This window comes from Phocoena phocoena, chromosome 1, assembly GCF_963924675.1.
Source record: "Phocoena phocoena chromosome 1, mPhoPho1.1, whole genome shotgun sequence".
In the NCBI taxonomy this organism is placed as follows: domain Eukaryota; kingdom Metazoa; phylum Chordata; class Mammalia; order Artiodactyla; family Phocoenidae; genus Phocoena; species Phocoena phocoena.
In genome coordinates, this window is record NC_089219.1 from 32,062,731 (window position 1) to 32,090,508 (window position 27,778).

Below are 27,778 nucleotides of genomic sequence, written 5' to 3' on the forward strand. Positions count from 1 at the left end.
AAAGTTTGTATGTACACAGTTTAAAACACACAAGGAATGAACTAGGTTATCTTTAAGTTTTCTTAAAGATCCAAAGCTCTGTGAGTCTGAGTGTAATATTCTCAGACCCAGTTACTCAATTCTGAAAAACCCCATTCACTGGGCCTGGGTCAGAGGGTGCACACTGGAAATTCAAAGGCCGGATTTGGCCTGTAAGATGTGGTTTATCTGGCATGCACAGTGTTTCCTAAATTCAGAATTCAGTTGCCAAGATTTAAAAGTCCAGATTTCTAGCTCCTCTTGGGAAATGGGGAGGAATATCTGGCACCAGCGGACCACATTCCCACACGGCAGCAACCGTGTCAGACTACAGCATATGTGTTCCGCATTTTGCTACAGTCCTTGCCTAATCCTCTTTGCTCATTGATGTTTCCCACCCAGCCCTTGGAGGCATCAGAGCTTGTGACCTGGCACAGGTGTCCAGTCTATGGCAACCTCACGATTTTCTAGCTGGTGCAGCTATAAACCTAGACTTGAGGCTTCTACCCTAATTCCGTAGCAGAGCCATCTTAGCAGTTGGCCCGTGAAGGCGTACACCTGCAGGCCAGGAGTGTGGGAATCAGCGACCCCATCTGCAGAGTTTTGGTTTGTCTTACAGTAATTGAAAAGTTGCCAGCTGTATTTCATTTTCATAAATTGAACCCAAAGGCCTCTTGGGGATGGCCCATCAGGGAAATACTTCCTGATCAAGGCCAAGGGTAAGTCACTTCTGGGCCAGACTAGAACACCCAAGCAGAGGAAGGAATCCCAGCCTAGGCTGGGCTGGGCCAGGAGGGCAGGGAAGAAGGCAGCTTTCCTAGCCATGGCCATGAGATGACCGAGGCAGCTGGGTGCAGTTGGCAGCTTTTATAGATGCCTGGGAGGTACCACTCATGGTGTGAATCGCTCCACCTGCCTTTGTTCAGTGCACAGTCTGCCCAACTGTAAATGCTGGACTCAGGACTTTGACGTCAAGGGGAGGGAAGAAATAAATGTAGATGGTGAGGCAGGTGCAGCCCAAGGTGATTCTACCACTTTGTCCCCAAGGCTGCAGGGATAAGGGAGGGGGGGGAGGCAGAGGGTTAGGAGCCAAGACCTTGTTGGCCAGAGGCTAGAAGCTGGAGAGATAGATAAGGGCCTCAGAGAGCCCCACACTGCATATGTGCAAATGCCCATGAGATGATAGGGAGAGCCAGAACTAGTCCCAGGAAGCAGGGCTGGCCATCAGTATGTGGGGCCCAGGACCCTTAGTTAACAGAGATAATCAACCTGTACACACACACACACACTCAGTCTTCAGCAGAGATACGTGCCCCATTACGTACACCCACAAAAGCATGCATACATGCAGTTTTAATCCTGTTGCACACAGTCATATGAGTGTGTCCATACATGCAGTCACAGTGGTTGCTGGTAAGAGCTGTCAGCTCATCACACAGTTATGCTTGGCAGCACCTAAAGTCCTTTTTGGCTAAGCTACTTGCGGGAGTCCAGCACGGCACCAAGTAGCACGGAAGGAGAGAAAAGTAACCAGGGAAGAAAACCATTAACTATGGCCAGCAGTGGCGTGTTGGCCTGCAGTGCCACCTACTGGTAGGAGGGGTATTTGTACTTTCCTTGAAGACCATGAAACCTGGGACACTGCTTCTCAGGCAACCTCCTCTAAGGAAGCCGCCAACACAGGACGCCATTCTTCCTCCTTTTTGTGTTCTGCCTGAGTGGGGTGAGACCCTGGCATCCTCAGAGTTGCAGCACAACATTGGGGAATGAACATTCAGGGCCTTGCACGCCCCCAGGAAAGCAATATCCAACACCAATAGGGATGGCAACATAGGTTTTTCATCTTTCATGCCAACTCCAGCCCACTGGTAGTAGCTGCCTGGAATGCTGGATTGAGAAGGATTCTGAGGTCAAGTCTGGGCTTAGCGTAGAAGATGGAGCAGTGCCAGCAACCATGGCGGTAGGTAGGACCACTTCTACACTTGCCATTCCCTACATCGGCAGATTTCTCCTGATTCACAATTCCATCATAAGGGTAGGCGTGTTTGTTGCTCACTCCCTAATACCACAAGAAAACTGTCATTCCAACTTTCACTGGAGTCTTATCTCTCACTTGATCAGTAACTTCTGAGCCAGCTAAAGGCCCCACTGGGACCATCTTCTTGAAGAGCTTGTTCTCGCTTCCACAGAGAGCATATAGATGACTTGTTAGATCTGGGTCCTTAAGTCAACATGGGGCACTTCACTTTACCCAAAATTAATATTTACCTAAGGCCCATCCATCTACCAGCACTTATTGCTTCTCAAGAGGCCCCTCAAAGGCAATGATGAGCTGAGAACTACATAGCCGTGCTGAGCAGAGGCCAGCCAGCTGGGCTCAGCCCTAGCCAGGGGTCCTGCTCCCTGCCCCTCACCCAGCAGCTTGGGAGAGCACACTAAAATCAAATGTGTGCATCAACATTCCAAATTACAACAGGCCATGGGTCACTTGAAAATAGTCAAACTTTGAAATCTTCAATCCTCAGATGCCAAGGGTCTGCTGGGTTTAGCATCAAGGCTCTCAGTTAGTGCCTGCCATCCCTGACGATGCCTGCAGATGGGCACAAAGATGCCTCGTGCTGCCCCCTCTGCAAACAAGCCAGCCTCTACCTCCGAATGCTTAGGTGGATGTAAGCTGGACTCTCCCACTGAGGAGCGGGCCAGGGATGTTTGCCTTAACCCAGGGGTCAGCAAACTCTTTCTGCAAACAACCAGAGAAATATTGGGTCGGCCATAAAGTTCGTTCGGTTTTTTCGTAGGATGGAAATGAAAAACCCAAACGAACTTTCTGGCTGACCCAATATTTCCAGCTCCTTGGTCTCTGTTGAAACAATTCGACTCCACTGCTATAGTTTGAAAGCCGAAGACAGATGTAAACAAATGGGCATGACTGTATTCCAATAAAAGTTTCTTTGCAAAAACGTGGTGGGCTATATTTGGCCAAGGAGCTTTGCTTGCCAAACCCAGCATTAGCCCGATAAGAACTGGGTCTACAGAACTTGGGGTTGTCTGGAGGTGCTTTAGAAAATCTGCAAATGTTTGGCCCCAGTTTAAATTCCTCCTAGCTATTTAGAAAGCTACAACGAAGAGGTACCCTCTCAAGTCTATTATAGTATCTTAACACGCAGGGGGTCAACATGTTAACAGACTGTCAAGGGAACGCCATTGCTATGAAGCTTCTCTTGCTACGTCTATGCACCTATGGGCCGTATGGCAAAAGAGTTAAGGGCCTGAGTCCCAGCATCAGACAGACGTGAGCTTGAGTCCTCCCACTGCCACTTACCAGCTGTGTGACTTTGGGCAACTTACTTAACTTCTCCAAGCCAGCATGGCCAGGGGACCCCCAAACAGAGTGGACACTGGCCATCATGCTGGCACAGACTCCCAGAGCCCCTTTTTGCTGGATCGTGGGAAGATCCAGGGCAGCTGAGGCCATGGGGAGGGGGAAGTCAGGGGCTCAGGCCAGCGCTGTTTAAAACCGTTATGGAGGCATTTCAATATTTTAATCGCCAGTTTAGCTGGACTGGTGCACACCAGTTGAGTATCATTATAATGCCGGATCCAGCTTGGATTTACACTTCTTGCTGGTTTCAACTTCTTCTGCTACATCTCCATCATTCTGATTGGGCTCTCAGAAGGCAGAGACGGCTATTTTGCAGTGACCTTGGCAATCTCAGTGCATAGTAACAGGGCTTCTGTTTTGCTAAGTGGCAGTTTCCATTGGGTCTGGGACTTGGCTGGCAAGAATTTCCTGGGACGTGCTCTGCAGGCACAGTTGGGGTGCCGTGCTTTGGGCTCCAGGGGTTCTGCATGTCAGGAGCTGTGGCTCCTCGGGCCCAGTGCTGCAGCCCATGGCTGGGCCTGGGGCTTTGGTGCTCGCGCGGCTTTTTAATTTGCCTGCTGATACAATAAGCGATGTTCTCCCTGGGACATCTCATCCCTTGAAACAATCAGAAGGTGTGTCTGGCAGCTGTCTAAGCCTGCCCCCAGGACTTCTGGCCTTTTATTCCAGACACTGAAAGCTTTTTTCCAGGCCTGAAATGCTCTTTTATGGTTTCAATAATAGAATTTGGACCCTAGTGTCTCTCATCGCTGAGGGCTGTCCAAGTCCATTAACAGTGCTCCAGGGAAACACACAGCTTTTCTGGTGCCTTATCTTGCTGCTTCCCACATCACCGTTCTCCTGCTTCCTGAGAGACCTGGAAGAATCAGGGGTGTTTATGGTGAGGCCCCGGGGGCAGGACCTCTTGGTCTCAGCATCCCTCGGTGCATCTTAATTAGGTGACATCCGGTGCTGCCCTCGCAGCGCGTGTGTCCACCCTGGTCACACAGCCTAGTGCCATGAAGTGAGCCTCGGCTGTGCCCAGCCTTGCAGGCTTCTCATGGCTACCAGCTGGCTCTGTGAGCCCTGGAGACTCCCCCAAGGGGTGATTCTGACCCCAGAGGAAGGAGAAGCAGGCCTTTGTGTGGTTCGGCCAAGGTCAAGACTGACTGGGATTCAGTTCCTTCTCTCACTTCCTTTCGGTTTGCTGGAGGCTGTCCTTAGGTCTCACAGTATCTCTGGCTGGGCTGGGAGCTTCGGCAGAGGAAAGAGCTCCAAACCAGACCCTCTGCCCTGAGGCCTCTTCTGTTGGCCGGAAGGTTCCTGGCTGTTGATGGGATGACCCTGGGCAAGGACATCCTCATCACCTGCCCGTCCCCTGGCGGTGCCCAGACACCCAGCACAGCCTTGCCCTTCCTCCCCACGGCCAGCCTCTCAGCCGCTCCAGCACTGACAGGACAAGCCCAGCCCAGGACTCTCGTCTCACCCAAACTGTTGCTCATTTCCAGAGCCACCTCAGTCTTTTGACTTTGTTCTCCCTCCTGCGTTATCTTTCTGATGTTACGATCCTGCCCTCCACTGCCCAGAACCTGTGCCCATTCAGACCCTGGGCTGAGTCCTCAAAAAGATAAAGGTCAGGCCTCACGTGGCCTGTCACCCCTTTTCCTGCCCCCAGAAGTGTTCCAGCTCCCCTGCACACATCTCCAATGACACCTTTGGCTTTCTTCATAAAGTGCTTGCTCACAGCTGGGATTCGCCCGGGAAGCTGGGCAATCAGTCCCCGCCACTGACATCTCCTTACCCCTTCTGGGTCTTCCTGAGGGACCAGCCTTTGGAGGTCCCACCCTCTCTCCGGAGAAAGCCAAGCTGGTCAGCAAAGGAGGAGGCTGACTCATCAAGCAGTGAGAGTTCTTCCCTGGAAGTGGTTGACAAAGAGGCTGCAGGGGCTCCTGCAAGGATGGAGAGTTCACCAGTGCACCGCAGGGGGAGGTCACCTCATCCTAGAGTCCCTTTGACAGCATCCTAGTGACAAAGAGCTCGCTACCTCCAATTACAATCCCATAGCTGGAGAATCTTGCTAATGCACACTGCAGCTCCTTCCTCTCTAACCAGTCACTGCATCAGACCTGACCTCCCCACATTTCCTATATCACTCCAGGCAGGCCTTCCCTTGGGCTCAGCCTGGACCACCTCCCACTTCAGCCCCTAAGGTTTCTCCCCTTGCGTTTGAGCTCACAACACTAAACACCAACTCTCCACCTCTTCGCCCCAGCAGGGCTGCTTGGCAAGCAGAGTAGGACACAGTCATTGAGGGAGTGAGGGTTGAGGTGAGGGGGTTGATAGGCAGCAACAAATTAACTTTGGCTAAAAAGCAAAAGCGAAGGAAGCACTGAGCAGGCCTAGTAAAGCGCCTTCCCAGGGAGGGCCTGCAGTGCCCCCTGCTGGCCGGATGAGAGTCTGCATGCAGGTTAAATTCACTCCCTCCCTCCTTCCACAAACCCTGCACCTGGCAGCTGACCCTTGATGACTCAGATTAAGGCATCGCAGGAAGTAGACAGGTCATCTCATCCAGTGGTTTCCAAACGTGTAAAATTATAGGGAAGGTTACTGTGGATGATTGTGTGCCTTGCCCATTTGACAAAGGCCTCTGGGCTGAGGAGCCGGTAGGGGCCAAAACCCAGCCTATATCCTGCCAACCAAGCTGTGTGCCCCAGCATGGTCTGGGTCAGCCCAGAGGAAGGGCCGTCTTTTCACAATTCATTCTAGAGACAGCGTCTTTCTATAATTTGTACAAAGGTGCTATATATATCAGGAGAAGCCCTGGCTCAGAATCCTTCCTTCAAAGAGGGCAATCTTATAAAACCAAGCTTCTTTAGCTAAAGGAGAGTTTGAAAACGCCCTAAAAGGTGGGGAAATTGACCCATCACGCAGTGAGAGTTCTCCCCTGGAAGTGGTGACAAAGGGGCTGCAGGGGCTCCTGCAAGGATGGAGAGTTCACCAGTGCACCACAGGGGGAGGTCACCTCATCCTAGAGTCCCTAGCAAGGGAACTTAAAGCCGTGCACAAGGCCAGGACAAAGTTTAGAAGCCAGATCCCATCTCTCTCAAAGCAGTGTTCTTTGTGCTACGCTGAGCTAGTTTTATAAGCTCCTTTTGAGGCATCCTGCCGCTCTGACCCTCTCACCCTTAGTCCCATCAACTTCCCCCTGAAACCCAGCTTTTCTGCACAGTCTTACTTTCTGAGCCAGGATCATGGCACAGTGTTTTCCCAAAAGGGGAAAAGGTCCGGTGAGAATGCCGGACCAGTCTGCCTAATTTCCTACAAGTACCTCACTCATAGGGATGAGGGCGGACATGCAGAAGGGCAGAGAGGTGAGGAACTAGAAGCGTCCATTGGGCGACGTGTATGACATGGAGCCATGCCTGGAGCAATGTGGGTCAGCAAAGCTGGTGGTTCAGCTACGGTGCAGATGTGGCTTGCTTCGTGGGTGTGGTCCGCCGGGGTGTCTGCGCCACACCGTAAGGCACGTGGGCGGCCACTGTGCCCATCTCCTGAGCCCCAGCCACGTGGAACATCTGGTCATCAAAGAAGATATGTGGGCGGATCTTCTCCAGGAGGGGGCCCTTGGGCGCTCCCGCGAGGAACAGGGCCTCGTCTGTCTCCAGGCCCCAGCTGCGCAGGGTCTTGAGAGCCCGGGCTCCAGAACTGGCGGCACTGCGTGCCGTCACCAAGTAGGTGCGGATTGGACACTCCAGCCGCAGGCCCTTGGAGTAGAACTTCTTCTGCAGCCTACCCAGAGCCTCCAGAAAACCCTTTAAGGGGCCCTATGAGAAGGCAAAGGAAGACTGTGAGCTCACCCATCTCCCAAACATTTGCCCCCTCCCCTGCTGGGCTCCTACCTATAACACTAGGATCTTGCTGTTTGGGGTGGGAAAGCTTCTCAGGATCTCTAAATCTCTCAGTTCTGCTCTGCCTGCTCGGGCCACTGCATGCATCAATTGGACTGTAGGTCCCTGTGGCAGTCTAGGTGTCCATACTGCTGTGATTGGGGATGTCTGCGTCAGAAAAACCATACCAGGGTTGTTACTATAGCAGCCCACCGGGTACATGGGTGTCTGTCCAGCAACTCCGTTAAGTGTGGCCTTCGTGCTCATCAGCAGGGAGGATATTAAGAGTATTTAGTAACTGTGGCATGGGCACCCTTCAATCAGAATGGACTTTAGCTGCGACAGACAGACCAATGTGTCACTGCCCGATATCAACCCTGCCCCTGGGGCAGGTGAGTGGCTCAGGGTGTCGTGCTCCAGCTCTGTAGGGTCAGGGAAAGGATTTACTCTTTACAGTGCCTGGAGCAATGAAGCTTCACGAGGAGGTGTGAATAAAGAACCAGGGGATGACGAAGAAGAAAACTGTAACGCCGCTGGAAATCACGAAAGGTGGGTTTCTAATCTTGGAGACCCCTCACTTGCTGGGTGACCTGGGGCAAGCAGTGGTCTCCTGGGGCTCTGCCTACCACTTAGTGGAAAAACTGTCCCGCTCTGGATTGCCAAGGATTTCAGAGGGAACCAACAAGAGAGAAAATGAAATGATTCCTCTGGAGTCATAGCTGAAGCCTGATGAGCTCTTGGAGAGAGAGGCTTTGGGGTTATTGAGCACCCAGATTTGTGTTAAAAGCACAGATAGGAGCTCCCTGGAGGGCTGGAGAATGCCAGTAGCTCCAGCCTCAAGGAATTTCCACCAGCTCTAGGGCGTATTCTGCTCTCAGTGACACTCTGAGCAGTTTAAGGGTGAGTAAGGGTCTCTGAGCCCCTGGCCAAGGGATGGCTGGCAGGAGGTGTGAAGGGCTGGTGTGGCCCAAAGCAGATGGGTCTGCTGGATCTCCTTGCCCCAATGAAGGGCACCAGCCCAACTCTTCCTTTCCTTCAGTGAGGGAAGCAGGGACTTCTTGGGAGGATGGGATCCCTCTCAGAGGAGTGGGGGAATCTCTCAGAGGGGACAAGCATTCCAGAGAGAGGATGGCAGCTTCAGAGAGAGAGCATGAGGCCTTCAGAGCGGGATGGGGACTTTAGAGATGGGATGGAGACTTCAGAAAGGGGATGGAGTCTTCAGAGAGGATCTGGGAGCTTAGAGGGAGGATGGGGGTTTCAGGAAGGGGATAGAGACCTACACTTGATTTTAGCCAAAAGGCCGAGAAGCGATGGGGATGGAGACCTCATAACGGAGCTGCAAAGAAGACGTAGGGGCTTCAGAGAGGGGCTTAGAGAGAGAATGTGGGCTTCAAAGTGGGGATGGGAATGCAGTGAGAGAGATGGGAGCTCAAAGAAGAGGTAGAAGCTCGCTGAGGGGACCCAGGGGTCAGGTGAGAGGGAGGAAGGCCGGAGGCCTAGGGAGGGGACCTGGCTGGATTCTGGGCTGAGCTTGGGGTTTGGTTCTGGGCCGGAGGTTCCAGCCAAGGGCAGGTTCTGGGGAGCTTCCTTGCTCCACCCAAGGGTTCTGGGGAGTGTGTGGAGCACCTGGGCCAAAGGTTTGTTCTCGTGGACCTTCTCATGCTCGAAGAACCTGTCCAGCCCATGGGCCTTCACGATGCGTTCCGACTCATCTGAGAAGAGCACAGCATCCCCATCGAAGGCCACCCGCAGCTGACTCTGAGAGACAGCCACATCCCTGCTGGGGCTGAAGATGGTGGCGGCTGCGATCCCTGGGCAGAGAAAGGGAAGCATTGTCTGCCTTCGTCTAGGTAATAGGGCCCTGACACCCGCCTCAGCTGCCTGGGGGCCAGGAGAGGGCTATCTCAGGCTATCCTTGCCCTGCTTGCCTCACCTAGGATAGGGCTCTGAAGGCCCCGGCCTATGCCAGGGTTTCCCTTTTAGTTGCTGCTTTGAGGGAAGGTCCGGGAGGTGTCCCAGGGAACAGGGGGCACTCAGAGGACCCAGGGCAGGAGCTAGTTATCAATCGGCATGGGGGAATTTCAATACTTTAATATCTAGTAAGTTCATGCTGGTATGGGCCAGACAAACATCAGTCCTGGATGGAAGGGAGGGTCCCCCAGGCCACCACTGTCCTTCCTGGAGTTCCTCACAGGCCCCTGATGTAGATCTACAGGGGGGCTGGGAAGGAGCCCCGACCCTGGCTGGGCCTCAGTTACTCTCTTGCTGTTGATTCTGGCAAGTCCCTCACCCTCTCTGGACCAAGATAAAATTAAGGGTGCTCAGCTCTGTCTGGGGCTGAGATTCTAGGCTACAGTCTGTGGTGAGGTGGGTGTGGGCACCCCCTCAGTCTTCCGCCACAGTGGCACAGACTCTGGGCTTCTCCAGACGGCCCAGTATGCCTGTTGGGAACCGTGGCTCCAACTAGAACTCACTGGACAGCAAAGAGTGGTACCAGGAGGCTGGAGACCCAGGCAGTGGGCTCAGCCCATCCCCGATTCTTCACCTCTCCAAAGGCCATGTCAGCCCTGCTCTTTGGGAATCTAGGGCCGCAGGCCTGGACAGAGGCAGAGCTTTGGGAGGAAAGAGCAATGCCAGCCTCACCACAACTTCACTAGCCTGAGGATGTGTAAGTAGGCCCAGGCCCTGGACATCAGGCCAGGAACCTTCTCAACTTTGCCAGTGCTGGAACCAAGATGAACCAGAACCACCGGACCTGGGGAAGGCCTGCTTCCTGACCATCCCCTGCTCCCTAGCCTGGGCTTAAATTATAGACATATAGAGGCACACATACGGACCAATGCCAAGACCCCAACCAGAGAGAGTGACATCTGTCTAGGGAAATGGCTTCCGCTTCCTGGTTAAAGAAAGTCTCTTGGAACCCCAAGCATCTCAGGGGAGTGAGGCATCAGCGGGAGAGAGGCCAGGCTTCCAGGCAGGAGACAGCATGAAAGAGGAAGAGGAAAGTAAACATATCGTTGGTTGATAAACAAACTTATGGTTACCAAAAGGGAAACACTGGGGGGAAGGATAAATCAGGAGCTTGGGATAACATACACACGCTACTATATATAAGATAGATAACCAACAAGGACCTACTGTATAGCACAGGGAACTCTACTCAATATTCTGTGATAACCTATATGAGAAAAGAATCTGAAAAAGAATGAATATATATATATGTATAACTGAATCACTTCCCTGTACACTTGAAACTAACACAATATTGTAAATCAACTATACTCCAATAAAATGTCAAAATAAATAAGTAACAGTAGCTTTCAGCCTGGAGCCCTCTCGGGCAGTGGGGCAGTTCTTCCTCCCCTGTGAGCCTGTCTTCTTCCGTGAACAACAGGGAAACACACCTTGTCAGGAGACTATGGATACCATCCCCAAAACTGCCCCTTGAAAGACACATGTGGAGGGAAATTCTCTTTGTCAGCGCTTGCAGCTGTGTCTCTAACCTCACCTCAGCACTGGCCGGCCCAGCTGCTGGAATGGTGGCCATTTCCCAGACTCTATTGCTCAGGCTGGACTAGGTACTGATTTCCCTCCTCACTGGCCCAGAGAAGGACAGAGGCCGCCCATGGTCACACAGGAATTAGAACTCCTACTGACCTGGAAGATTCTTGGAAGGGAGTAGCTTTCTGGACTGTAAGGAGGGTTCCCATGGAAACGGAAGGCTGGGTGATGCTGATGAGTAAAGGCATCCTTAACATGGTAGGGCAGGAGGTGGGACAGTGGAATAGATGGGCAATAAGTGAAATAGGTGAGGCCTTGTTCTCAGAGTTTACAGGACAGGTAGGTCATAGGAATTAAGGAAGGTCCTCCCCTTCCAGTTACCATGGCAACCCTTAGAGCCTACGCAGAGCTTTAGGACAAGGCTTCCCATCTCTGAGGCCCCTTAGGCAGACTCCCCACACTCTCCTTCCCCAGTTTGACTCACCTTCATCGATGGCTTCCTGCACTTTTTCTGCATCAGCCGACAAATAGAGATTGGTGTGATAGGCCTTGAGGTAGCAGATGGGGCTGTTCCCGCCTGTCATGCAGAACCTCTCAATGGTGAGGTCTGGAGAGGAGGTAGAGAGTACCCAGGTGATGCCTGGGTCAACCCTCAGGACCTCAGAGTGGTCCCTCCATGTTCAATGGACGCCATCTTGGCTCTGAGTGGTGGTGGGGCAGCGTGTGATTTTAGGCCAGCGTTCCCCCTCTCTGAGATCCTCCATTCTTCGACCATGAAATGGGGATAATCACATTTCTGGAGGAGTTGCCTGGCTCACAGTAATATCCCCTTTCGGGGGATCACAGTACTACAAAAGTAGGTCCCAGCCTCGTGGCTCGTGGTCCCACCTGGTCATAGCTGACTGGATAGGGGTAGGCACCTGACTCAAGCTGGGCCAGTTAGATTCCCTCCCAGCCTGGGCTGAGAGTCACCTAGTACCTATGTCTGTGCAGGTTGTAAAACTTTGCTTGCTGATAAATGGCTGCTGCTCTGAGCCCACTGAGTTACCCCATCACTACCCCAGCCCCTCACACAGGAGGGTCCACAGTGGAAGGGCACAGTAGGGGTCCTTCAGGACTCTGCCCCAGTACCATAGGTGGTGTCTGTCCTGATTCCTCGGTACTTATGTCACAAGGTGGTTAAATATTTTGAGTATCACCCCTGCTCCTAACAATTTGAAATTAGGATTTAAAAATGCTAACTGGCCTCTCTTGGTTGCTGAAAACAAGGAACAAGGACTTGTAAACTTGTCAGTTTGGGTCATATTCATGAAAAGCAGAGAAACCTAGTTTGCAGAAAGAGAAAAAGAGACAGAAAAAAAAGAAAAAAAAAAAAAAAAAGGAACAGATTTGCTGGGAGAAGCAGAAATAAGGGCTCACGTGGTCCAGAGAGAAAAAAAAGCCCTGGAGAGATTGCCAGTACTTGGATTCAGGCCTTTGTGGGCCCAATTTCACTTCCTTCCCTGTGGTTCCAAGAGGCACACCTGTAACCTAATAAGAAATCATTTTCGGGAATTCCCTGGCAGTCTAGTGGTTAAGACTCCATGCTTCCACATAGAGGGCACAGGTTCAGTCCCTCGTCAGGGAACTAAGATCCCGCATGCCATGCGGCACAGCCAAAAAAAAAAAAAAATCATTTTGTTCAGCTGAAAGGTCTGGCTCTGGAGGGTCTATTACTTTCAAACAAGAGTTTGGACTAAGACACAAAGTCCCTTCACTCTGACGACTGCACCTGCCTCCGCCAGCAGACTTTAAGGCCTGTCAGCCCCCTTGCAGAGAGAGAAACTGAGGCACGGGGGTAGCAAGTGCCCTGCCCGATCACATAGGGAGTGGGGCCTGTGCAGCGATGTGCTGGAGCCGGCTTGTACCAGCTTGCAAGAGCCGAACGTTAAGCATCCAGGGACTTTTGGAGCCAGTTAGATTGTTCAACTGTCGGTAGCTTGACATCAGCCATGGTGGGAATATTTACGCCCTGAATATGGCAATGCTACACAAGCAGGGTTTGGGGGGTTTGTTTTGTTTCTTGAAAGGGCCTGTTTACCAACACCCCTCTGAGCTCGAGGTTCCAGTGGGTTTATCTGCACCCTGCAGAGGTGTGACCCCAACCCCGGGTGTCCGGTAGGGGTCATGTCATGGCCAAAGCCCTCATGCTCACCATAGTGGTTGATGCTGTTGATGAGACGGACGCCCACTTGAGCGTGGTTGTTGGTCACGAGGACGATGTCGAAGACGTCCTCGCTCTCAGGGTACAGCTCCCGCAGCCGCCTGTTCACAGCCTCCAGAGCCTGGATGGGAGAGTGGACCCTCGGGCTCAGACCCCCAGGGACTGATGCCTGGAGTTGGTAGCCAGGGTTGGGGAGGAGGGGTGAGTAAGTATCCAACATGGGGAGGGAGGAGAGGGGAGGTCCGGGGCCAGGCTCGGGGTGAGGCCAGTGGACGCAGGCTATCTCCTCCTAGTCTCTGCCATTGTGCGCGTTGATTATTGCCCAGGGATGCCTCACTAAAAGGGTGAGTGGGGGTTGAAATCCAGCTCAGGTTCCATGCACTAAGCTGGTTACCTGGAGTGGGGTTGCATTAGTCCAGAGGATGGGGTGGCCTCTTCTTCCCACAATGGCTGTCCACTTGCCAAGCTATGCTCCTGTGTGGTGGCATCTGCCCAGAGGGGACCCCTTTTCCTTACTCATACACCCATGGGAGTGCTTTTCTCTAACGCCCATGAAGGCACCGTATGGCCAGTGGTGGAACTGCCCCTCACCTTCACGAAGGGGAAGGCCGGCCCAGGGCTGAAGGGCTCATTCTCGTGTTCCAGCTGGTAACGCACGTACTCCTCCACACCCTGCTCCGTGTAGATCCGTTGCTCCTCGTCCATGCGGAACAGGGCTCGGGAAGACACAGCAATGGTGACCGCATTCTGAGGCTTGGGCTGCAGGGGCACAGGAGAAGGGGCTGACTCTCAGATTCTCTTGAGGCAGGTCTCAGGGACAGGGAGAAGACACAGGTCCAGCCTCTGCCATAAGGAGCTCAGCCTTGGGCAGGGGCAGACCTAGATCAGGACCCCCTCTGTGCAGGACCCAACTGGGGACTGAGGGAGTTGATGGCTCCCCACGGAGGAGGACAATCTGATGGGAGGCACATGCCCTCAGGGAGTTTGCAATCTAGCCAGCCATCTGGACTCGACAGAAAAATGAATACACTGTGTGTAGTCAAAGTATGACAGATGCTCAAGACGGTCTCCAGATGGTTTCCATTATAAAATGGGAGCTACATGCCCTTTGGAAGAAGCGGTGCCCAGAAACATGACAATTATATAAGAACTTCTATCTCCAGCCCAAATCTTTCTCCTGAGCTCCAGACTCGTATATCTAACTGCCCCAGTTGACTAATAGACACTCAAACTCATCATGCCCAAGGCTGAATTCCCAGCACTCTCTCCACCCCCAAACCTGGTCCCCTCCCCGCTTTCCTCATCTCAATGCTTGGCACCACCAAACTACTCATCACCTAGACCAGAAGCCCGGAAGTCAACCGCAAGTCTTCCCTCTTCCTTCACCCCCTTCCCTCCATCAATCAGTCACCAAAACCTGCCAACTCTACTAGAATCCATCCACTTCTTTCTGTCTTCCCTACCATGGTCCGGCCCATCACCATCTCTCATTCCCTCCAATACGTGGTCCATAGTGTTGTCAGGGGATTGTTCCCAAATTCAGATCTGATCATGCCCCGCCTCTCCCTTCGGTGGTACCCACTCTTCTCACACTTGGATCGGCAGCCTTGAGTATGGAGTAGGAAGCCCTTCATGACAGACCCTACCTCTGTCTCCACTGTCACCTTCCCATTACCCCGTTTTGCTCAATCTGACTTTCTCATGTCTAAGCACACCTCCCCCTACCTTCTCCGAGCCTTCGCACTTGATGTTTCCTCTGCCTCATGTGCTCTTCCCCTGACTGCCCTTCCAGCTAACTTCTATCCAGCCTTCAGGTCTCAAACTACAAGTCACCTCTAGGAAGCCTTCCCTTACCCCTAGTCATGGGCTTGCTACCTCTCCTAAGGATTTCCTTTGTGGTAAAATTTAACACTAAATTATAATTACTTATTTAACTATTTCTATTTCTAGACAGAGCTCTAGAAGCAGGAACCATGCTTAAGTTCTCGGGGAACAGGAACCAGGACTATCCTGTTCATTTATTGTATCTGTAGTGCTCAGAACTGTGCTCAGTAAATATTTAATGTCTCTGAACTTTTAAGCAATATAGTTTAATGTGAGACAGTATTTGCCATGACAAATTTAACATGAACTAGAAACTCCAGTGCAGTGCCCTCATCTGTTCAAATTGCTTGAAATATAGTAAATGCTCAGAGAATGTTGTTTCGGTTGATGCAAATTTGACAAACATTTACTAGTTCTTTGTGCCAAGCACCTGGGCTCTGCCTGAGAATGATACTGGTAGGGATTTGGCTCCTGCCCTCAGAGTCACAGGCTGGTAGGGGAGAAAGACAGGTAAACAGAGACGCAAAGGGGACTGAAATGAGTGCTCGAACCAGGTGAAAACGAAGTCTCGATGACAAGTGTTCAAAGCAAGTTGTCATAGGACAGGAGGCGTTTCAGCAAAGCCTTGAAGGAGTGGGGCGAAGGAAGGCATGAGGAGGTGTGCACACACACCGTGCCTTCACAAAGGTGAACAGAGCTCTGTGCATGGGAGCAGAGTGTAGTTGAGCCCGGAAGAGTAGGCAGGTGCTAGATTGCAGAAGGCCTTCTTTCAGGGGCCCGGGAGTGCCTCAGAACTCCTTTGGCACCTCCAGCAGAATGGGGAGAGAGGAATGCCACCACAGGCAGCAGCTGGACCCTTCATAATCCCTGGGGTCCCCAAGGGACTCACAGACACCCAGAGAGTCCCACCACATCTCTGTGACTTGAGCGATCCTGGGACTATGATTCCCACTTTACAGATGAGGAAACAGGGACTCAAGTTGGGGGCAAGACTCATAAACGGACCTTGCATGCTGGCCTGCTCCTTACAGCCCGCAGGTCACGCACTCAACCCCATTTCTCCTCTCTGGAGTCAAGCCTGGGTCCCAATCAGTTGACAACACTGAGTGATGACCATGTGACGGGCACTGTGCTGGGGACATGGCAGGGATCACACAGCTGTGATCCCTGTCCCCATGGAGCTTATGATCTATCCCCAAGGCAGAGATCTGTGCATGCTTTTGAAGAGCACCGTCCAATAGACCTTTCTGTGATAATGGAAATGTCCAGTGCTCTCCGTGTGGCTGCATGTGGCTAGGGAGCCACTTGAAATATGGTCAGTGAGACAGAGGAACTGAATCTTTAATTGTATTGAATTTTAAGTTTAATCAATTCAAATTTAAGTGGCCATGAATGGCTAGTGGCTAATGAAGCTTTAGAACCTCAAGGTAGGAAGAGAAGACCAGAGTCCCCAAACTCAGGAGGTGGACCTCAGTTTGCATTTGACTTTTATCCCAACCAAGACGGTGTGTGGGCCCAGCAGGGTGAGTATAAGGCATCGGCAGGACAGGTGCCTGTCCTCTGGGGCTCAGCCCAGTAACTCTCCCAGCTGCCAACCGCCCCCAAGTGTCTGTGTGTTCTTGGGCTGGGTACCTCCCAAACCCCTCAGCCACCGTGAGCCTTCAGGGAAGGAAGGTAAAAATGAAAGAAAAAGGGTGATAGACAGATGGCCAGGGATGGGAAGGGTATGGTTGGGGGCGCGGGGAGGCCTGCTCTCAAACCCAGGAAGCCTGTTGGCCTTCAGGGCAAGGGCTGAGACTGCCTCGCCCCCTGGGCTTACTGCCCAGGGCCAGGCCCAACACCCCTTCAAGGACAGGGAGCCAGCTACCCTCCAGCTTGTTCAGGCAGGTTCCCAAGCCGGAGGCTCCAGCTCAGGCAGCCAGCCAAGGTCTTGCTCGTCACTTTCTGTCCCACAGTCCCTGCCAAACTGCTATGTTCTGGGTCTCCTCCGGCTGACCGGCCCAGACCCCATCCCATCCCACCTCTGGCCACTGCAAAAAAAATATCCCAGCTGCCTTGGTCCCAGGAGTCTTCACTTCCTTCTTTTACAGATGGGGAAATAGGCCCAGAGAGGGGCAGAGTATTACTCTTGGTCACCCAGCAAAGTCAAGGAAGAGCCAGGATAAGATCCCAAGTCTCTGGCCTCTAGCCTGGCCTCTGTCCACCCAGCAGCACCCTACCCCCGTATGCCCCTCCTCAATCACTCGCAGAAGACCCCAGCCCCTGCTACTTCAGGCACTTCCCTGGGACTCTCCTCACACCCCAGCCCTCCCTTTTCAGATCTGGGAGAACTGGTGAGGGGCACCATGCCCTCAGAGCAAGGTTTCTCAGGGCAGGGCTCTCTTTACCCCCAGAATGGAGGGCCCCAGGGCAAGGACCCTGCTTCCCTGCTCAGCCTGCTCCGACTCTGTACAAGTGAGGAGAAGTCTAAGGGCCTAGTGGGCATGAGCCGCTGTGGGAAATATGGAATGCCAGCTGGGAGAGAGAAGCAACCTGTCTGGGCTCCAGGCGGAGCTGAAGGAACAAGTGAAAGGGGCTGGTCGGAGCTGGGGAGAAGCCAGGCACTAAGACACCCCCTTGGACCTCGCTGCAGAGGGAGGCCACCCCGTCACGTGATGTCAGGTGCATCTAGAGACAGTTCCTCCAGAAATCAGAAAGAAGTCCAGATGCCAGACTGAAGCTTGGGTCAGAGAGACCCCCTACCCCAGACCAGGAACTCAGCCTGGGAACTCTGGGCTCCAGGGAGTCACTGGAGTGGGGGGGGGGGGGGCGGGGATTGGGGGGGGTCCAGCTGATTACTCCTGCTTGGGGGACAGGAATGGAGGGATAAAGGAGGGCAGTCCAGCCCCACCCAGCCTGCCTGAGGAGCTTTCACTGAGGCCAAAGTGATTTTGCCTGTTGGGCCCAAGATAGGAACATAGCCAAAAGCTGTTATTTCTAGAAGGACTTAGAGTGAGAAAGGCTGCCGGAGGAGAGAGGAACAAAACAGGTTTGGACTGAGGAAGTTCTCTGACCTCATGAGGTGAGGGCCTCCTATAGGCCTTTGGGGGTTAAATATTTCACTCAGGCTCCTGGGGATGAGAATAAGCCCAGGCCAGGCCCTGATGGGGCCCAGGAGGCCCAAAGCCCCCAGAATAGCTTGTAGGGGGGAGGGGTTTCTGCAGGAAGGAGTAGGGACCAAGAAGCCACCAGTCTCCTTGCCTCCCAGAGAACAGTGAGGGCCAGGGGCTGACCGAGAGGTCATAACTGACGACTGGGCCTGAGCTCCCAGGTTCCTTGGTGATTGGGGAGGAAACAGATTGGTGTGCTCCACTCACCACCCTAGTTCCCAATGTCCATCCCCTCCTTTCCATCCCACAGCTTCCTCCCCAGGCAGGGACCAGCCTCCTCACTGATCTGCCTGCTGCCAGACACGCCCTCTCCAATCCATCTACCAACACAGCCTCAGAGTGACCTTTCTAAAATGAAAATGGACCGAGTTAATCCCTTGCTGAAAAGTCCTGCCATAGCTCCATAATGGTTTTCATACATTTTTTAAAAGTAGGTTGACATTTTATGCAAACGAACTCTTGCAAGGAGCCCCGATATGTAAACCATATAGTACCATATTTTATTGGTATAAATTTATACTATAAATTCAAATGTATTACATGTTCACGCTATATTTATTATCATGTCAACCAATGAATACAGGAGACCAGTGTGGATTTAAGCTTCATCATCTAGTCAGTTTGTTTCTGTTTCCGTTTGTCGGTTTTTGCACAGCGTTGAGAAAGCCCTGATTCACACCAATAAGTGGTTGCAAACGGTAAAAGCCTTTTTTTTTAAGGTTTTGTTTTTTTTTTTTTTTAATTTATCTTATTTATCTTATTTATTATTGGGTCTTCATTGCTGCACGTGGGCTTTCTCTAGTTGCGGCGAGCAGGGGTTACTCTTAGTTGCAGTGCACGGGCTTCTCATTGCAGTGGCTTCTCTTGTTGTGGAGCATGGGCTCTAGGTGCATGGGCTTCAGTAGTTGCAGCACGTGGGCTCAGTAGTTGTGGCATGCGGGCTCTAGATCACAGGCTCAGTAGTTGCTGCGCACGGGCTTAGTTGCTCCGTGGCATGTGGGATCTTCCTGGGCCAGGGCTCGAACCCATGTGCGCTGCACTGGCAGGCGGATTCTTAACCACTGCGCCACCAGGGAAGCCCCAGGTAAAAGCCTTTTTTTGTTTTGTTCTGTTTTAAACTACAACCCTCAGGAGACTCAGCAACGATTGTCAGCAATCTCAAGATACTCTTCTATTAAAACAGATCACAGGAAATGCTTTATTCTGAGGTTTGCTAAAAAGGTAATCAACCTGTATGTAGCATAAGTTAATATGTTGGCAGTCTCCAAGGTGCTAAAATGTTCAACAACACATTTGAGTAAGTTGAGTTTTATCACCTATTTTTACTTGTGTAAAACATAGTTTGAAGAAGAAAGAAAATGAATTGGCTTCACATGTGGGTAGACCTCCTGAAACATGGGGCTTCATGGAACCTAGTTTTAAGACCCCTAACCCCACTGAATAAGGTTCAGACTCCTTAATGTGGCATTCAAGGCCCTCTGTGGGTCTCTGGCATCACCTCAACTCTTCTCCTTCAGATCCTGCATCCTCTCAGTTTCAAAGACATCAGCCATGCTTTTTGCCCAGCCTGTTTCCCTCTCTGCCTGGGAAAGTCCACCTACTCAGGCTTTAAAATCAGCTCAAATGCCACCTCTAAAAGACTTCCTGAGTTGGCAGTCACTCCCGCCTCTATGCTCCCACTGCTAGGGTCTTTCACCTGAGGACTCACCATGTCCAGGGTCTCTGTGAGCTCCTGAGGCGGGGACCCAGTCTAATTCATTCTCAATCCGCACTGCTGGGCAGGCCTTGAGGTGCTCTGGGAGAATGATTGTTGACAGGGTGGGCCTTATGGGAAGGGTCTCAGGTTGGAGCTCTTTGGAGAATGCTCTGAGCCAGCTTCGATCCTCTATCCCCATCCCAAGCTCTGAGATCTGGGAGGCTGGAGTGAGCAAGGCCCAGGGACCAACGAGGGCATCATGAATTTGTCCAATGGGGAGACGAGCTCCCTCCTCTGTGTGAATCCCCAAGGGATGAGACGACCACTGAGGTCGCAGAGATGTCGATGCCAGCGAGGGCTCGCCTGTGAGGCGAGCAGAGCCCAGAGCTGGGGAGCAGAGTCCAGCGTCGGGATCCCAGAACCAGGGACGCAGAGCCGCTAAGCGCAGAGAGCAGATTCCAGGGCAGCTCCCTTCTCTTAAGACGCGGGGAACCCGGCACCCTGAGCCCAAGGCACAGGACCTTGACTCAGACCCTAAACGCAGAGGTTCGGGTCCGGAGCCCGGTGCCCAGATGGCAGAAACCGGAGCGCACAGCAAGAAGCCGGGTTTTCAGAGTCGGGTTACCTGAGCCCGGGGCGCTTCCGCAGGCGCCGCTGACCGGCTTTGCCAACAAATGCTGTCCGCTAGCCCCAGGCTGCCTGCAAGGGGAGGGGCTGGGCCGCTGCCTGGAGCTGGGCCCTGATGACAGCATGACGGAGGGGGATCCTGGTGTGGAACACGAGCCCCGGCGTAAGAAAAACACCAGAGCAGAGCTCCAAAAATAAACCCGAGCCCGTGCCAACGGCCTGGCGCATTCTGGTGCTGAGGAGCTGCGTCCCTTCTCGGAGGGGCACCACGGGTCCCTCTCCAGAGGGCTGACGACCCCCCCTCCGGTGACCCGCCCCCTGCCCTCCCCCATACCCATGCCCTGCTTTTACCGATTTGGGTTTCTTCTTGGGCGCGAGGTTGTCGTGGAAAGTCTTGGCTTCCTCCCAGCGCGGGGCCGCGGCGGTCCCTGCCCCCGGCCCGGGCTCGCGGGGCTCCCGGGGCTCTCCAGGCTCCATGCTCGGCTCTGATCCGGCCCAGCCGGAGCAGGCGGCTGCGGAGAGCGGAGCCGGCAGGGCTGGGCTGCGGGAGGGAGGCGCGTCCCAGGCGTGAGAAGGGGGCGGGCAGCGGTGGAGAGTGCGCGTGCGGGCCGGCCGGAGGGCGGGATGGGGTGGGGGGGGGGCGCTGGGGTGCTCAGCTCGCCCTGTCGGCAGCCGGTGCGTTGCTGCTGTTGCTGGTGGATGTGTATTTCAGGACAGCTGCGCTCTCCTTCCCCGACCGCCCCACGCCCGAAATGGGGGGGGGGGGGGCGGTTGGACCCTCGGGCTCGCAGGAGGAGGGGGCCTAAGACGGGCCAGCAGGTTGCTACGGGTTCGGGATTGCGGGGATAGTGTTCTTCGATGAGCTATTCGGCACCGAGAGAAGGGGAGGCCTGCCGACTTTTTCCCCCCGGGGTGGTGATCCACAAAGGAAAAAATGCAAAGCTAGCCGCCCCCACAAAACAAAGATAGCCCCCGTCTTTCCCCTCTGATGCCAGGACAGGGGGACCCTGAGCGGCGTCCTCTTCCCTCAAACCCTAGTCCATTCCGCAGAGGGGGAGGAGGTGGTGGATGGACAGCTCCATCCACGAGCAGGAGCCTGCTCCTAGCTGGGGGCACAGCGGAGGGCCCAGCCGGGAAGCTCTTGCCCACCAAGGCGGAGGGACCCTTGAAGTCGTGGCGAGACCAGGCTCCCCTTGGCCTGGCCGGGGACCCAGACCAGAGAGACTCCCGGGGACCCCGGTTCCTGCTAGCCCCTTGATGGCCAGCAGGGGGCGCACACTCCCAGGTACCACCTGCTGAGCTTGGTTAGTTATACGCCATGAAGTGGCTGGATTGAAAGAGAATAGAAAAGGAGCCTAGGAACCCAAGAGTCTTGGACCAACATCCTGGAGTTCTAGGGCATTGCCCTCCTTGGTGCAGACCCCGAGGTGCAGACATTAATGCCCCTCATTCCAAGGCACAGGCTAGGAAGCAGACAAGGGGCATCTCTGTGTGTGTCTAGAAGTGTGCAAAGGTGGCTGGGAGCAGCAGGAAAAAATACTGGCTTAGCCTGGTGGACGTCTGACTGGGATGGGGTACAGAATGGAGGGGTCTGCCCAGCCTCCATCATGACCTGGGAGGAACCAACCAAACCTTGCATGGGAGAAAAGGAGAAATAATCATAACAGAAAGTTTTAGGATTGGGGGAAGTATGTTTAGACTTGTCCTTCTCCAGGCTTGGTAGATTGTTTCCATACACGACCTCAAACTCTCTCGCATCCTGCTTGCTCTTTGGCAATGTGACTTGGACACTTCTCCCATCCAGAGGTGGAGCTGAATCTGAGTTGACCCAGCGTCTTGCTTTGACTAAATAGAATGCTGTAGAAGTGATGCTGTGCGATTTCTAAGCTTAAGCCTTAAGAGACCTTGCAGCTTCCATTTTTGCCCTCTTGAGAGCCAGCTACTATGTAAAGGAGTCTGGAAAGGCCACATGGAGAGGCAGAGAGGCCCTGGAGGATAAGAAGCCAGTGGAGAAAGGTGGTTTCCCAGGCAACTGTCAGCATCACTTGCCAGACATATGAGTGAGGTCATCTTACTGCTCCAGCCCCAGCCCAGCTCCTAGTGCGGTGCAGCAGGAGGAGTGACCTCCACAGACAGCACATAAAGTAGCAAAACCTCCCCGCTGAGCCCAGGCAAACCAAAGAATTATGAAAAATGATACGTTTTTATCATTTTAAGCATTACATTTTGGGGTGGCTTGTTACACAGCTATAAATAATGAAACTCTAGGAAGGGGTCAATTATTCTCAGGTGCCTCATGGAAGAGGAGGAGGAGGAGGTCATCAGGGAGAATGTATAGAGTTATTTGGATGGCAGTGAGCACCTGACCCAAAGGTGAACCATCCCCATGCTATCCAGTGACCTTTGACCTGGGTAGTAGCCTGGGTTGAAAAGATGATCTGTGCCAACCAGATTCCTCTTTCTCAGGAATTTAGAATTGGGAAACAGGGGCTGGATGGATAGTCAACTGTAAGAACAGAAGCCAAGGATGCTGCGAAATACAGTTGGCTTCCAAGAGGCCTGGATGGGCCTTAGCCAGCTGCAGTTCCGTGCAACATAAATCTAAGAGGGAGCAGAAACTCTGAGCGGAACGAGCCCATCAGCATAAAGACGGAAAAGGGTTTCTGCAGAGGGCAGCAGAGACCCCATGAAAGAGAAGCCGTGCTGCCCTGAGAGGGAGCTGCTTCTGGTCCTGATAGTTTCCCAAGTCCTAGCTGAAGCCTGGCTATAATGCCCATCTCTAAATTTCCATGAGATTCTCCACACTGTTTCAACAAATGCCCCTCAGAAAGGTGGTGGCTATTGGATTTGCTTGACTGGCAACTTTTCCCACCCTCTCCTCCTAGTAACAGGCCCTGCCTCCCTGGTCACAGGAATAGGCATGCGATGCCGCCCAGTCACATAACTCTATTTCCCTGGACACAGTGATTGAGCCACAACGGGGATGCGACCTCAGCTGCGCCGGACTCTTGTACAGGGATGCTGGGAGATTTGGGCTCTGTGTTCTCTGGGGTTATTAATCTGGGACAATGTGAGCTGAGACCCATCTTTCCCCGTGGCAGGCGAAGCCCATCTGAAGAGGACTCAGGATCCCCGCACCTGAACTGCTCCCCCTGTGGGCTGGTCTTCGGCAAGACCAGGGGTGGAAGCCACCTCCTCCATGAAGCCTCCCTTCATCCTTTACCTGTCCCCCTCCCCCTCCCCTTCTCCTCCCCTACCTCCTGGCCCCCCCCAGGCAAGACCCTCCCTTCCTCTGATGCCCAGAGCTCAAGGTTTGTTACCTCCCTTTTCACATCTAGATTTGGATTCCCTCCCGAGGATGAGGAGGCACTATAAGCAGTGGCCTTGAAGTTAGGAGACCTGAGTTCAGATCCCAGCCTTACCATCCATTCTCTGAGCCTTCATTTCCTGTCTTTTTTTTCTTTTTTAAACAGAGACTTAAACGTGTGTTCAGCTGACAGGGAATCACATGGGAAGCTCTTTGGTTACTATGATGGACTGTGTACACATGAGGGGCCAATTGTTTGAGGTCTGGGAGGGCTTCACAGAGGAGGAGATCATTGAGACAGGGGTACGGGTGGCCCAGGGAGGGGCAATGGCTGGCGCACAGGCACAGAGGCCTAAGAGATCCCTTAGGGAAACAGAGGGCAATTCAGGGTGACTCAAGTGCAGGAGGGGGAGGGGGGGCTTAGAGCAGACTTCTGAGGTCAGCAGGGGACAGATCATGCAGGGCTGTGAGGGACTTCGAAGGAGCTTATTATACTGAGGGAAGAAGCGGGGCATTGGAGAGTTGACATAGTCAGACTGGTGCTTTAGGAAGATCACTCTGGTCCCTTAGGGGCAGACGGTCCAGAGGGCAAACTTGAAAGCGGAAGCTGGACTGACCTGTGACCTCAAGACAGGCAGGAACTAGACTCCCTTTCCCCTCAGTGTAGTTTCAGCTGCAAGTAGCAGCCCCCCACCCCCACCCCGCTGCACCAGTTCTCAGGCTTCTGAGTCACCTCCTTAGGTTCATGGTTGCCCTGAGGCCAGGTCAGCCTTATTCCTCTGTCCTAATTGCTTCCTGTCAAGGGAGCTGGCCCCCTCCAAGCGTCCTTGAGAAAACCCTTGCAAAAGTAATTGAGCGTTTCAGGAGGAAGCACGCAACTCCAGCTGCCACTGCACCTGCCCCACCCCCCACCCCACCCCGCCCCGCCCCGCCCCGGACTCCCTGCAGAGAACAGCTCTTCTCTGGCTTTAGGGGGGGCGTTCTGAGAAAAACAGTTCACCACCGATTCCCATCCCCACCCCACCACATTTGGGTCAGTGTAGGGTGTCTCAGGGCTCTGGGCTCTGGTGGATGGTGGAACAGTGTCTGCAGTACACAGTACCCTTGACCAGGAGGGCAGGTAGAGGCTGAGATCCAGGCTGGCTGCCACTTGCCAAGCTGTGCATCGTGGCATGACAAGGCTGTATTTGTTCAGAAAAGGGGTATATTTTCCTCATTAGCCCAAAGGTGCCATCCATTGGCCGAGCTGAATGCTTATGGGACTGTTACACTCAAAGGGGCACCTTTTCCTAATTCGTGCCAAGAGCCCCAGATGGACTGCTTGTAATCCTGGCTCTCAGCCTCTCTCCCCGCTGCCCACTATCCACTCATTTGGGCTCTCACGATGCCTTCCACTGGACACAAGGAGAAACTGAGTCCAAGGTCTCCTGCCACTAGCTCCCTTATGGGGGAACTGCTCTGCCCACAGACCCCGCAAATCAGTTCTGGTCTGGCCATCGATGAACGGACCATGGGCTCCCACCAAAAGCTAATCAGATTCTTTCTCTTGAGAACTGGATTAAGAGACACAGAAGGGAATTGTCAGTCGCTGGTGAGTTTGGATACAGTTGGAGATGCAGCCACTTTGTGTTGGGAAACCATGGATGTCTGAAGAGAAATTAAAGAGAGAGCACAGATGTGAATGTTGCCAAAGGGATGAGAACCGGCAGGCCCAGAGGTGAGAGGACAGAGGCCCCAATGACAGTCCCAGTTCTCCTGAGGCGCAGACATCCTTGAATTTCCATCTCTAGGGTCCCTTGTAATCTGTTCACCCCTTTCTTTGAACTAGCTCGTGTGGGTCTCTGTTCCACGTAACCTAGAACAAGGACCCCAGCCCCAAGGAGGATGCTGAGGTTCCCCCACTGTGTGAGCTCCCTCAGGCCTCTTCTCCCCGTTTCCCCTCACCCCAGCCCTATCTCAGCTTAGGGAAGAGAAGGAGCCCTCGGTACGGTCACACCTTTTATTCACTGTCAGTGAAAAAAAAAAAAAAATACACCACACAGCACAGGGTCGAACACTGAGGACATTCACTGCAGGCACAGCCTGGAGCAGCACATCTGAAGGGGACAGGGGGCCACGCTGGAGAATGAGTTGGGAGGCCCCCCTTCTGCCACCCAGCCCCCCTTGCTTCTCCAGGCCTCCACCCTCCTGCAGCCTCCACCAAAGCAGGAAGGGCCATACACCCTGGAGGTCCAGTCCTGCCCCCAACACTCTGGCAAAGGTAAAAGAAAACGCTGAAAAGTTCAGGAAAAAAATTCCATATTTTTCTGAGACTTTTCAATTGCATATTTGAATTATTTTTTTTCTCAAAACGGATGAATAAAATATGTAAGAAATGTATTCATGCCCCCACAGTGATCTCTAAAGTCAGCACAAAGCCTCACCCAGGGTGGATCTTCAGGAAATATTTGTTGCTTTAGTAAATTTTTGTGTAAAAATATTTAGTGTCAGCTTTCTACCCTGCCCAGCTTCTTCTCTTCTTCTCTCCCTTTCCCTCCTTTCCACTCTCCTCCTTCTCTCTCTTTGCAGCAGGATGAATTTCTACCTCTAGGGACTCTGCCATTATCAGGAAAAGATTCAGTGCCTTTGCTTATGGGCTTCCTGTTTCTTAACTTTTGATTTAAACGTAAGTCATATAATCTTGAGTACAGCTCAGAAGACTAGAGTGGCCATCTGAAGTTGCCCTTGGTGGTGACTTTTAGAGATAAGAAATAAGGGCCCCCTTTCAATTAGCCCCAAAGGATGAATAAAGACAAAATACAGTTAGAAGGCAGATTTGGGGACCTTGTAATTCAGAGTTGCTGCAAGAAGATACAGAACTTCAAAAGGGAGTTTAAATATTTCAGCATTTTAACTGTCTGTATATTTTTGTGTCTAGGCGAGTCATACTTCAGTCTCTGCTAACCCTGTGCTCTGTGGCAAGTCCCTCTTAGCTGCAGCAGCAGGGATGGGAGGCCTGCCTCTCTTCTCAAGGCAGGGCCGGTGCTCTACCACAGGAATTCCCAAGCACACAGTCCCTGGGGACATCCAGGAGTAAGTGGGAGCAAGGTCTGGCCTGCCTCTGGCCCTTCCCATCAGCAAGATGGTGGTCCCAGCTCCCAGCCTGGCATTACGTGTTCACACTGCTGAGATGTCTGAGAATCTTTGGCCTGACCGTCAAAGATCACCCATGGGTATATGTCCAGAAGCTTGGAGTGATCAAACATGCCTTCATGGGTAGGACTTGCCCACCATCTAGGAAAAATCAAAACAGTTCTCTCAGGGAGGAAGATAATAAAGACAGTGAAAGATGCTTCCCGGGTTGAGTCAGAGAGGTCTCCTAGGACAGCACTGACCTGTTAGCAGAGCTGCCCAGAAATAGAAAATAAGACGCTTGAAAATGTGCGGACTTCAATCAAGCTCCTATTTCTTTATGGAAGACCACAGCCTCAGAAACTTCTTAGCAGGAAGCTTGTAAAAGACCAAAACCAACTTAGCTTGTCCTACAGTCAATCTCTGTACAACTCAGAGTCAGAGGAATGAGGAGGGAAGACGCTCTGAAGGGAAGAAACCCTTGTAGAGCCCTGGGTTCAAGTCTCGGCACTGTGCCACCTCCTGGCTGTGATCTCGCACAGGGAACTCTACTCTGTGCCTCAGCTTCCACATCTGGAGAAATGGAATGAAAATTCCTATTTCCCTAGGCTGTGAGGATGGAATGAGAGGGGTCGATGCAAGCCTTCGAAAGCCATGAAGTTCTGTGTGATTGTGAGTTAGGTTAGAGTCAACGCTGGGGGGACAGGAACCCCACTTTGTAAAAGCCTTCCACTGGAAGTCTCAGCTGAGCTGGGCTGTTGAGTCCCTATGTACCTCTGGCGTTGACTGACAGCACAAGACACACTTAATGGCCAGCTCCTGAGAGCAATGAAACATCCCTTGAGACATTACTGGATAAAAACTTGCTGCTTACCGCCCAAGGATGTGAATTCCCCAGTCTTACCATGTGGCTGGTCATTGGCAGGATAAAAAGAGGGTGGCAACCCAGCGGACTTGCCACCCCTAAGGGCAGCAAGAAGGAAAGTCTAATAGAATTTGAGACCACAGGTCGGCATCCCCAAGAGTTTCCACCTGCAGAGAGGGAGGACAGGTGAGCACTCAAAAGTAAGAGATATGCTGCATCTCTTTCTTGA

General features: G+C 52.8%; 1 protein-coding gene across 1 annotated transcript; it reads right to left on the minus strand.

The window, feature by feature from the left end:
* Positions 1 to 6,837: 6,837 nt before the first annotated feature.
* Positions 6,838 to 20,743, minus strand: NT5C1A (5'-nucleotidase, cytosolic IA). Its single transcript, XM_065879440.1, has 6 exons — positions 20,618 to 20,743; positions 13,562 to 13,729; positions 12,962 to 13,091; positions 11,252 to 11,374; positions 8,893 to 9,077; positions 6,838 to 7,203 (listed from the first exon to the last, which is right to left on the minus strand). The coding sequence occupies exons 1-6, from the start codon at positions 20,741 to 20,743 to the stop codon at positions 6,838 to 6,840; spliced, it is 1,098 nt and encodes a 365-aa protein (XP_065735512.1).
* Between the last annotated feature and the right edge of the window lie 7,035 nt (positions 20,744 to 27,778).

Excerpts from the sequence above, each read along its gene's own strand:
- NT5C1A (XM_065879440.1), bottom strand. The coding sequence starts at position 20,743 with ATGGAGCCTGGAGAGCCCCGGGAGCCCCGCGAGCCCGGGCCGGGGGCA. Across the intron at positions 13,092-13,561 it reads CGGCCTTCCCCTTCGTGAAG|GCTCTGGAGGCTGTGAACAG; the intron begins GTGAGGGGCAGT and ends TCTCCCATCCAG. Across the intron at positions 7,204-8,892 it reads AGAACAAACCTTTGGCCCAG|GGCCCCTTAAAGGGTTTTCT; the intron begins GTGCTCCACACA and ends GCCTTCTCATAG.